The sequence below is a fragment of the Platalea leucorodia genome (assembly GCF_965183815.1).
Source record: "Platalea leucorodia genome assembly, chromosome: 3".
In the NCBI taxonomy this organism is placed as follows: Eukaryota; Metazoa; Chordata; class Aves; order Pelecaniformes; family Threskiornithidae; genus Platalea; species Platalea leucorodia.
Genome location: NC_138825.1, coordinates 47,701,887 through 47,711,975, shown reverse-complemented (window position 1 = coordinate 47,711,975; position 10,089 = coordinate 47,701,887). Strand labels below are relative to the sequence as shown.

The 10,089-nt window shown below is 45.5% G+C and overlaps 1 protein-coding gene across 1 annotated transcript; it reads left to right on the top strand.

Moving 5' to 3' along the window:
• Positions 1 to 485: 485 nt before the first annotated feature.
• FAM89A (family with sequence similarity 89 member A) lies at positions 486 to 6,533 on the top strand (the record flags this gene model as incomplete). The annotated part of the gene is made up of 2 exons (XM_082308034.1): positions 486 to 737; positions 4,741 to 6,533. The coding sequence occupies 2 exons, from the start codon at positions 486 to 488 to the stop codon at positions 4,897 to 4,899; spliced, it is 411 nt and encodes a 136-aa protein (XP_082164160.1). The 3' UTR covers positions 4,900 to 6,533.
• Between the last annotated feature and the right edge of the window lie 3,556 nt (positions 6,534 to 10,089).

Here is a 10,089-nt window from a genome sequence, read left to right as displayed (position 1 = left end):
CCTGCTTTCCCTGCATTTCGCACCCCCCCCCCCCCCCCCCCCCCCCCAGCCTCACCCCGGCACCCCTGGACCGAGCCCGGAGGTCCGGCCCCGGCCCCGCAGCGGCCTTCCGCCCCTCCCAGCCCCCGGCCGGCCGGCTGCCGCGGGGGTGTTTCTGCGGAGCGCCGGCCCCGGCCCGAGCCCGCAGGCTGCGGCGGGAGGCGGGCGGGCGGGCAGCCGGGCCTCGCCCCAGGGGACGCGGGCCGCCGCGCCGCGCCCCGGCTCAGACAAAGCCGCCGTGCCGCGGCCGGGCCCGCCCCCGGCGCCTCCCGCACCCCCGGGCACCTGCGGCCCGGCCTCCCGCCGCCAGCCCCCGCCCCGCCCGCCGGGCCTCTCCCCCCGGCCCCGGCCCCGGCCCCGGCCCGTAGGCGGGGCGGGCTCCGGGCGGCGCCTCCCGCAGCGGGGCCGAGGCGGCTCTTTCCGTCGGTCGCCGCCGCCGCCGCAGCATGAGCGGGCCGGGGCTGCTGGGGCCCGGTGGCGGCGCGGGGCTGCCGCCGCTGCCCAAGAGCCTGAGCGGGCTGCTGAACTCCTCCTCCTCCGGCGGCGGCGGCCAGGGCGGGCGCTGGCGGGACCTGGAGCGGCTCTACGCCCAGAAGTCCCGCATCCAGGACGAGCTGAGCGGCGGCGGCCGGGGCTCGCCGCGGCCGCCCAAGCCGCCCAACCTGGACGCGGCGCTGGCCCTGCTCCGCAAGGAGATGGTGAGCGGGGCGGGGCGGGCCGGGCCTCGGCGGGGGCGGCGGACGTGGCCAGCGGCGGCGGGGGGCGCTGCCGCCGCCGCCCGACGGCCTCCCCGGGGCCGGAAGGGCGCCCCGCTCCCGGCGGCGGCGGCGCGGGGGGCCCGGGTGGGAGCGGGCCCGGGGCCGGGCCGGTGCAGCCCCGCGGAGCCCGGCCCGGCCGCTGCGGGCTGCAGGTAGCGCGGAAGGCACCGGCAGGGGCACGGAGGGGAGTCGGGAGCCCCGACCCCGCCGGCCCGCGCCGGTAACGGTGGGGCTGCTCCCCCCGCGGATTGAGGGCCCTTCAGCGAGCGCCTCGTTCGGTGGCATCCATTTGAACCTGGCACCCATTTTAAAAGGCTGTCGGTAAGAAAAAAGCATCGGCACCGATTCATTCGGTTCGAGTGAAGTGCCGTTAAACATAGTTTTCTTCGGGACTTTGCCTGCGCAGCGCGGTGTTATTAGCGAAATTCCTCCGGGCGACCTGGCCCACCTTTTGATTAAACACTGATTTGGGTGTTGGTGCTTCGCTGGTGCCAGCTGCAGTTGTAATGACTAATAATAACCCAAGCGTTGTGCGCTTAGTATTCTGAAACATATAAAATATGATCGTGTTGAAAATCTGCCTGGTTAAAGGCTGTTTTTCTCATGGTAAAAAGGTGTTCGAGCACAAGAAACTCGGTTGAAAGACCTTTCTGTGGATTTAGGACAGTGTAATGTGGTGAAAACTTAGTCTGCCACCAGTGTTTCAACAAGTAGTTCAAATACAGTTTGAGATAGTCTTAAAACTGGGTATGAGAGTTGCCAGTTTGCATCGAAGCACAGGAAGCCCAAGTGGCTATCGACTGCTGGGGCTTTTTTGTACAGTGCTCTAAGGGGAAACAAGGATATGATCTCGGTCATCTTAATCCTTTCCAAAAAAGCACAGATAACTCGTTACAGAAGTCTAATCTATTTTTCCTAATGGAAAATCAAATGAGATGCTTGTTAAAGTCATTTGACAAGTAGACTTCCCCTTTGATACTGTGTTATCCTTGATGATAATTTGATAAAACACTTCTGAAGAAAAAAATACCTCTGAACACATCAAAGACTTCCAAGCAACAGTCTCCTCGGTTCCAGGTGTACTTTTTTGTGGCCTGTACAAATTAGAGACACTCTCATGTACAAATAAGCTGCCTCTCATCAAGTAGGTAATAGTACTTCAATATTTATATGAAACATACTTTCTTCCAGCAGTCAAAGGTAGCATCTCTATTGAGTAACAAGTTTGCTTTAAATTTTCAATACTGAATGAGGAAGAAGCGCGTAGCAGCATCTTTTCCTGCATGATCAAGCAAGGCACTATGTATATAAGTTTTTAAAGATGAGAAAGTGATGGATTTAGATGCTTTGGAGGGGGAGGGATGAAAGGAGAGGTCACTTCAGAATTGTAATCTTGAGGAAAAGAGCCAATTGCACGGGACTGTGCATTAGGTTGTCTTGTAGGTGCTATGATAAAACTCTGGAGTCAAATGCAGATTGGCTGGGTTTAAAAACTTCATGCTTGTGCTAGCAGGCTTGGACCTTTCTTCAGGCTTTTGCTGCCGCAGGGATCGTACTTGAAAGCTGTGAAGAGCTAGAGGCTGTGTTTTTCTCAATAGACTTATTGTTCTTGCTTGCTTGTTTGACACTAGTGGCAGCTACAGAAAAACAAGATACTAAACGTAACTATTTGGTGTTAAGGCCTGCTAAGTTAATTCTGCTGAGCAATTTCTGTCTTGGAGATTGCACTTGGCATAGAGCTGATCTTCACAGAAAGCGCTGAAGTGCTTTACAGAGCTGAATGGGAGAGCGGCTGGTGAAAACGCGCCCGCTTTCCTCAGGAGACGAAGAACCGGTCGTCTGTCTCCAGGTTGAGTTTTCTGGCTCAACTCACTCCTCATCGCTCTTTGAACAGTTCTTCACCGCAGTCTTGTCCTCCAAACGTTTAGCTCTGATGCAAGTCTGGCTGGTGGCTCTCATGTTCACATGTCCTAGCCTTAAGTCCAGCTTCACAGCATCCTTTCTTACCCAAGGCGAGCAGTTTGTTTAGGTAGGGCAAGCCAAACTTCATCGACTGCCACCTCCAAAGGCTGATGTTCAGACTTTATTCTTGGGCAGGTAAACAGTCATTAGCTTAACAAGTCTGAAGAAATTACTTCAGCAGAGGTAGATGGAGGGATCTGGATATGGTACACATACCTCCCTTTTATTTCCCCTCCTGCAGTCGTGTTTGGTTGGTTGGTTTTTGTTTTACAATTTTTGACAGAAGGAGATTTGCACAAGTGTTGGTTCCCTCTTATAGAATAGAAAGCAAGGAAGAGTAGTATATCCTTTCGGCGGAATGCATACTTAAACAACAAGGGGAGAGAAAGTTGTCATGTTCATTACAGAGGAAAATGGATATGGGTAAGACAAGCAGCATAGATCCGAGGTGGTGGAAAGGCTTCTCTGTAACCTCCTGGCAGCTAGCGCAGTGTTCCACGTGTTGTTCCTTGTGTTGTCCTAAATTCCTCATGTTCGGTCTGTATGAGATATCGTCTTGACTCCATGACCTCGCCAAGTCATTTGTGTTGATTTGTGTTGGTCCTGAAAGGCGCCTGTCCTATCTTTCTGAGTTGAAACGGCATTGTGGTGTGCGATACTTTTTCTTTTTTCTTCCTTCTCCTTCCATCTTGAGAAAAAGGATCTGGCAGGATAGTTCAGCAATGCCAAAGGAAGATCTTCATGCTAGCCTCTGGTGGTTTTCTCGTGTGCTGAGTGTATCTGTCCTTAGAATTTAGACATGTAAGGAGAGATTTTCGAGGTAAGAGTTCTCATTCTGGGTAAAATGTAGCCTGGCATTCAGGCTGCACTAAAGGCTACTAACATTTTTTTTCCCTCTGAATATGAGTTGTAGCAAAAACTTTTATTTGATGAAACAGGCTCGCTAGGAGCAGCCTGTCAGCTTAACTTACTGGAAAATTTAGGCAGAAATGGCTGCTTCTTGAAAATGTTAAATTAGGTAGTGGGTTTAATTTACTGTAAGACAAAAGCTAGATTTAATTTGATCTGACTTGGATAGGTGACAATATCAAATGAACTCTCATTTTGTTGCCAGAGAGGGAAACTGCTTTGAGTTAAATGACTAGCTTTATTTTGCTTTGTGGTGCAATGTACTGGTTTTGTACCTAATGTAAAGATGCGGGATACAAGGTAGCCTTTTTTTAATGTTGTTCCAAATCTTTAATTAGCTCTGGAACTAATATTTTAGAAGCTTGGGGACCAAAATATTAGGCGCTTAATTATAAATCAAACCTATGCTTGAGTAGCACATTTAAATATTCTGAAGATTTGCAGGCTACAATGTACATCCTTATCTTACTTCTGCTTTAGTTTTGCTGCTTCCAAGTAGCAGGCTGTATTGTGCTAGACATACCTAGCCTTGTCAGATGCCTATATATGTCGATAGAGAAAAGAAAATTATAGTAGAAGATACTTAGCCAGGTAGTGGAAAACCAGCCAGAGCTCCATTTGCAACTTTCAATCCACGCCGTTCTAAACAAAAACAGAGCTTCTGATTCTATGTCAGAAAGATGTGTGAAAGACACAGTGTTTCTGGAAAGGTATGTCTCTTGCATAATGAGGAATATAAATTCATATGCTCTATCTGTGATGCTTCAGATAGGAGTGAGCTGCTTATTGGAAGTTAAGCAGGGTGTTGTAATATGACAAAATCTTGAAGAACGCTTTGTTCATGTTCTGCTGTATTGCATCATGTCGTTCCTTATTCTTTCTTCCAGTTTATCCCATAGGGAGTCTGTCACCTTAGAAAATGAATTATACTTCCATATTTCATAACTGTTCAAGGTAGAAAGAAGCTTGATCCTCTTGTTTAGCAATTAAGATATAGAGTATTATACTGCCAGTAAAATCACAATTGTAATACTGTTTGTGTATTTGTTTGTTTGAATTCTTCCCCGCTCAGGTTGGCCTTCGGCAGCTAGATATGTCATTACTGTGTCAGCTGTACTCCCTGTATGAATCGATTCAAGAATACAAAGGTGCCTGCCAAGCTGACTCTAACGCAGACTGCACGTATGCTCTGGAAAATGGTTTTTTTGATGAGGAGGAGGAATACTTCTAGAAGCAGGAAGATTCACCTCCAGGCTGACCGAGGTTCTTTTGTCCTTCTGTCCCTGTAACACACCTCAGCAAGAACGACTGGAATCTGTACGGATCTCCCTTCCTGAGGAGGAACACCCAGCTACCCCGAGCTATGTTAAATTCACTTATTTTAACAGGCTGTCAGTACAAGTTACTCATGCAAATACCACTTGAGGAAAGTGCTGTACTCTAACTTTTGAAGAGTCCTCAAACATGCTTGACAAGAGTTTTCAATTTAATTTGCAAGGTGGGTGTCTTCAACTTACAAACGTTGGTAGCTTATAACTGGAATTTTAAACGTAGAAGACAGCAGCGACTTCCTGAGTTGTAATAACTTTGTAAGGGGGGAGGGAAGCCTCCGCTGTGGTGTAAATAGCTATAGGTGATTTTTTTTTTTTTTTTGGTCAACGGTATTGATAAATGCATATTGAACAGGCATCTGGATGCACGCACATCCTCAGCTGTACTAAGCTAGTTCTGCTCTTATCAGCTGCATCCAGTTTTATACTGGGCGGATTGTTTACACAGTTTAATTTTTTTTTTTTCTCCGTAAGCTAACTTTGACTTTTCCTTATTCCTAGCTTACAAGCTGTACATGCGATAGTGAATGTTATCAGCAGGTTTTTTTTCTGTTGATCTAATTCACTTTCTTGGTACTGCCACTTGGCATTAACTTTTATACTATGGCCTGGATTTCTCGCATCAACATAGCTCTTTGACCTGCTAAACTCTGTTCTGAAATGGTTTGCTTAGCTTTTACTGTACTGCATAGTAAAAGCACAGATTCAAACGTAGTCTGTCTGCCACTGTGTGGCTTGGAATAACGTGAACTCTTGTGCAAGTGTTCTCGATCATATGAAGAATAAGGAAACCTCTCATGACAAAATGGGACAAACTGCAATATTTTATACTGAGTGAACTTTGTTTCTGTAAGGTAGTCTACACCTCTTTTTAAAAATGCAAAATAAGTATTTTGAGCACATACTTTGCATATGTTAAAACTTTTTATACTAACTTGTTCTTTGAAGTGTAACTTATTTTTGTTTTCAGAACTTACTAAAGCACTCGGTTAAGTTTTTATTGTTTCATAGTTTGTACACGTAATGCTTAATCAGCTTGGAAAATGAGAGTTGCCAACTATCTGAGTCTTCACCCTTCTCTATTTTAAGTAAAATCAGCTCCCAACGCGATTTTCATTTCTTAACTTTAATTCTAAAGATTGCTGCAAAGCACAGTGCCTGAATCTTGACACAAGCTAATAATTAAGGGCTTAAATCTCAAAGGGTTTTTGCATGGTTCATGTCTGGCATGCATACAGTTTACAGAAAGAATTGGAGATCACATTCTGGGGTAGCTCCTCTCTTAGTTTTTAGCAAAGGCTAGGATGTTGCAGTGATAAAAGCCAAGCGACTTCCAGGGTGGAGTTTTTATGTGTTCCCTCTAAAACTGGCTTATTTTAGTGGAATTTAAAGGCCACAAGAGTAAAGACTGTGCTGTAATTGTGTATGTGTAGAAGTTCTTAATCTAGTCTGTGGCAATGGTTGCATTTTTTTTTTTAATGTTAATTCTGGTCTAATTACTTCACTCACCCAAAACTAAAGTGAATGATAAGGCAAACACAGATAATCCAAATGGCTACATTTATATTTAAAAAGTTGTGTGTGTGTATATATGTATGAGTATATATACATGCATATGTACATACAACTTTATGCTTTGACTTAAGAATGTATCAGCTTTGAATATAATTTGCTGTGCTTTTGGTATTTAGATGAGGCTTTTTCTAGTCTGTTGAAGTACTGCTATTTTCTTGCTCTTTCCCCCAAAATAAAAAGCATGATGTTTAGCATAACTTTTTAATGTTGTGTGTATCTTAATTTACCATTTCCATGAATCCAAACCCTCCCCCCTTCCCAACCTCCCTCTAAAAAAACTAGGAGTAGTCATTACCCGTGGATTGAAGCAAGCAATTTTTAAATTACAGTGGAAAAGGTTCTACCTGCCTATATTTGGAATGGGAATTTCCTACTTCTCTGTCTTAATTGGATTTTACTTATTTTTTAATTCAGCAGAGAAAATCCTCTCTCTACTAGAATTAAAGATTCTGTTTTACAAATCCTTACATGGTGCCATTCATTAATAGTCCCACTGGTGAGAATGGACTGAGCAAAATTCACAGTACTTTCTCTTATATAAATGACTTAAAAAGCAAAATGCAGTATGCTTGTGAGTTGGGGAATATGGAATATTTGGCTGGTATTCGCTGTACCAAGAAAAGCTGAAAAGTCTCAGGGCATCAGTCCACAACATCATCTGCACTGGAAAAAGGATGGATTATTAGGACTTGCTAAGTTTTCAGCACCTTGTCCCTTTTAATAACACCTTCTTGCATGTGAGAGGAGTTATAATCTATATTCCTAAGGCAAATTCAAACATTGTGAAGGCTGGCTAGCTAGACAAAGGTTTTAAAAACAGTACATTTGTTATGAAGTAAATAAGCAGTTGTTCCAAAGGCAGATTTTTGTGCCTGGTGTTTCAGTTGTGAGCTGTATCTCTTCACCACATTAAAACAGCATGAAGGAGGGAAGTTGCTTTGCAAGAGAAGTGTTTCGTGGGAAAGTATAGCTTAAATACTGAGTAATTGTAACATGCAGCTTCAAGTCAGAGTTTGGTTGTGTGCATGACAGAACAAGCTGTGTTACTACAAAAGCTTGCCACCCTTGGTCCAAACCACATACCAACAACAATCCCTTTCCTATTTTTACTCCGTAACCCCAGTTTCAATTACATGCAACCTTTTAAGGATACCTTTTAAGGGTATAATCAAAGAAACTCTTGAAAAACTTCCCTACCCAGTGAATACCGCACAACTCTCAGTCCCGCACAGTGCAGCCAGCTTAGCCGGCACTGAGCAGGCGCAGGAAAAGACAGGTTTTCAAGGAAACAAGGACGGTCAGGTGCCTGCTGCTCCGAGATGGAACACTGACTGCCGCGCTTCGGAAGGCAATCTACCATGGGTAACTCTTCAGTGGCCTTTCTCCAAAGGGCCTACAAATGCGGTAAAGCAGTTAGAAATAAGGAATTATTACATCTGTGCTAACTATATTTGAAGATTTTTTTTTTAACAACTTACCACCCACATTTTATTGCTGTGACAACTGCAGAGTCATACAGTCATAATTACATTACAGGCTAGTCCCTCAGAAATGTTCTTGGTCTATGAAAAGAGTCGAGTCTGGAAGAAGTGCTCCACGCTGGAGAAAGCGGGTGTCATAAAAAATGGGTGGCTGATGCCCTGGCAGCTATAACAGATGAGCACTTACGTTCAGCTTCGGCTCCTGGTGAATTCACTGTCAGCCCTATTGATTTTACTGGGGATGGACTTCGAAGAAGGGATCTTATTCCTGAAATCAGAACTGCTGCTTGGTCTCTTTTATTTCCAAGACTATGAAAGAGCTGCACGGTATCTATACTAAGATACAAGAGGTATTCAAATACACGCTACCATTTTTTTCAAAGGTACTACTTTGTAGTGCAGTGAAACGCAGTAGGCGATCGTTTGAGTAACTTGTAAAAAAGATCAGCGTTGCTTCAAAGAAAGTTTTCCAATAAAGGCGTGGCAAAATTACACTCTGATAGAAGTTAGAAAGTTGCTCTGTTTTTACACACCTTATAAAAACTAGCAGCTGGAGGAGGAGAGAGACTGCTGCTTCCACAGACAGGATCACGGGTAAAACTCACCTTTTGATTTCTGTTTGGCCACGTAGCAGCCAGAAAGCAAAAGCCAGGTGGTCACCGGCTGCCAGCAGCCGGGACACGTGCCATATCTTCCACGGTGCTGGGTGCCAGTGGGTGCTGTGGGAAGGAGGTGAGAGTCTTCAGCACGTCTTTTAGCAAGTGCCGATGAAGACTGCAGATACAGCAAGACCCCCAGGTGTTGCCTTCAGGACTAAATGGGATGTTGGAAGGGGTGAGCGTTGTGGCGAGGGATGTCACAGAGGTTTTGGAGGATGGAGCTTCACACAGTTTGGAAGGAGATGCCGAGGTCCTGGGACACAAGTTGTTTAAGATCCCATGTTTCATTAGTTCTGCTGTCCACAGCTTTGGGGATTTTTCATGTCCTTTTTCAACGTGTTTTAGAGTCTGGGTATACATTACTTGTCACGTATTTTTAATGTTACAGTCATTTGTTGCAGGTACACAGTTTTGCTTAACGAGAAAGAACGTGTTTTATTTGCTTTGCTGCCTAGCTAAAGCCATTCATTTTGCTTGAGGAATTAGGTTGCTCTGAGGGCAAGGGGAACTAATTCCCCCACTCTGTCGTTCAGCTGACTGCTGGGGAGGAATGTGAAACGGGAGGATTAATCGGGTACATGCCAAAAGGAACCCTATCAACAGGTCTCTTCTTCTCCAACGTGCAGCTTTGTGTTCTTCAGCCACTTCGAAAGAATTTACTCCTGTTTTTGTGATGCCTGCCTGTAGAGGTTATATTACCACAGTAGTTTGAGGTTACTTTTCATATGCTACATGCATTTTCTCAGAAAACAACTCCTCAAATATACATTTTTCAATCCATTGTTATCTTTGGTTTATCTGAAGCTACTAAATTTAAGTCTAGACAACACTGCATGACCTAAGGAAATAACTAATTTTTTGTCTTAGCAAACTAGTTAAAAGCTCTGTCTTCTTTGCAAAGTCATCTTATATTGATTTTAACATTTTCTGGAAATTTCAAAGCTCCCTAACCTAAGTGCTAAAGCTTCCTAACTGGCTGTTCTATGATCCTGGCGACCCAAACTATGCCATTAGCTTTGCAAACATCCAAGGTCTGCTGCAAGGACTAGTTTCTCCCCATGGCTTAAAGAACCTGGGGAATCTGTGCGTAGTGATCTACGCATGGCGACAAACTCCCCCCAGCTGAGGTTGTCTGGGAGAGCGGAGGTGGCCCCAGAGAACCCACGTGTGCTCCAGGGCAGATGTGGTGGATTAAACCGTAGGTGAGGCTCGACGTGTGCTGGGCTGGCATGTGCTGGACTGGCGCCTGCAGCTCGTGGGGCAGTTACGCCTGACAAGGATGCAGTAGGATTAGCAAGGAGTTCTCCCTTCAGATGAGCAGCAGTGAGTTTGGCCATTTGTTTTTAAATGACAGAGGAACTTTAGAGGGGATGAA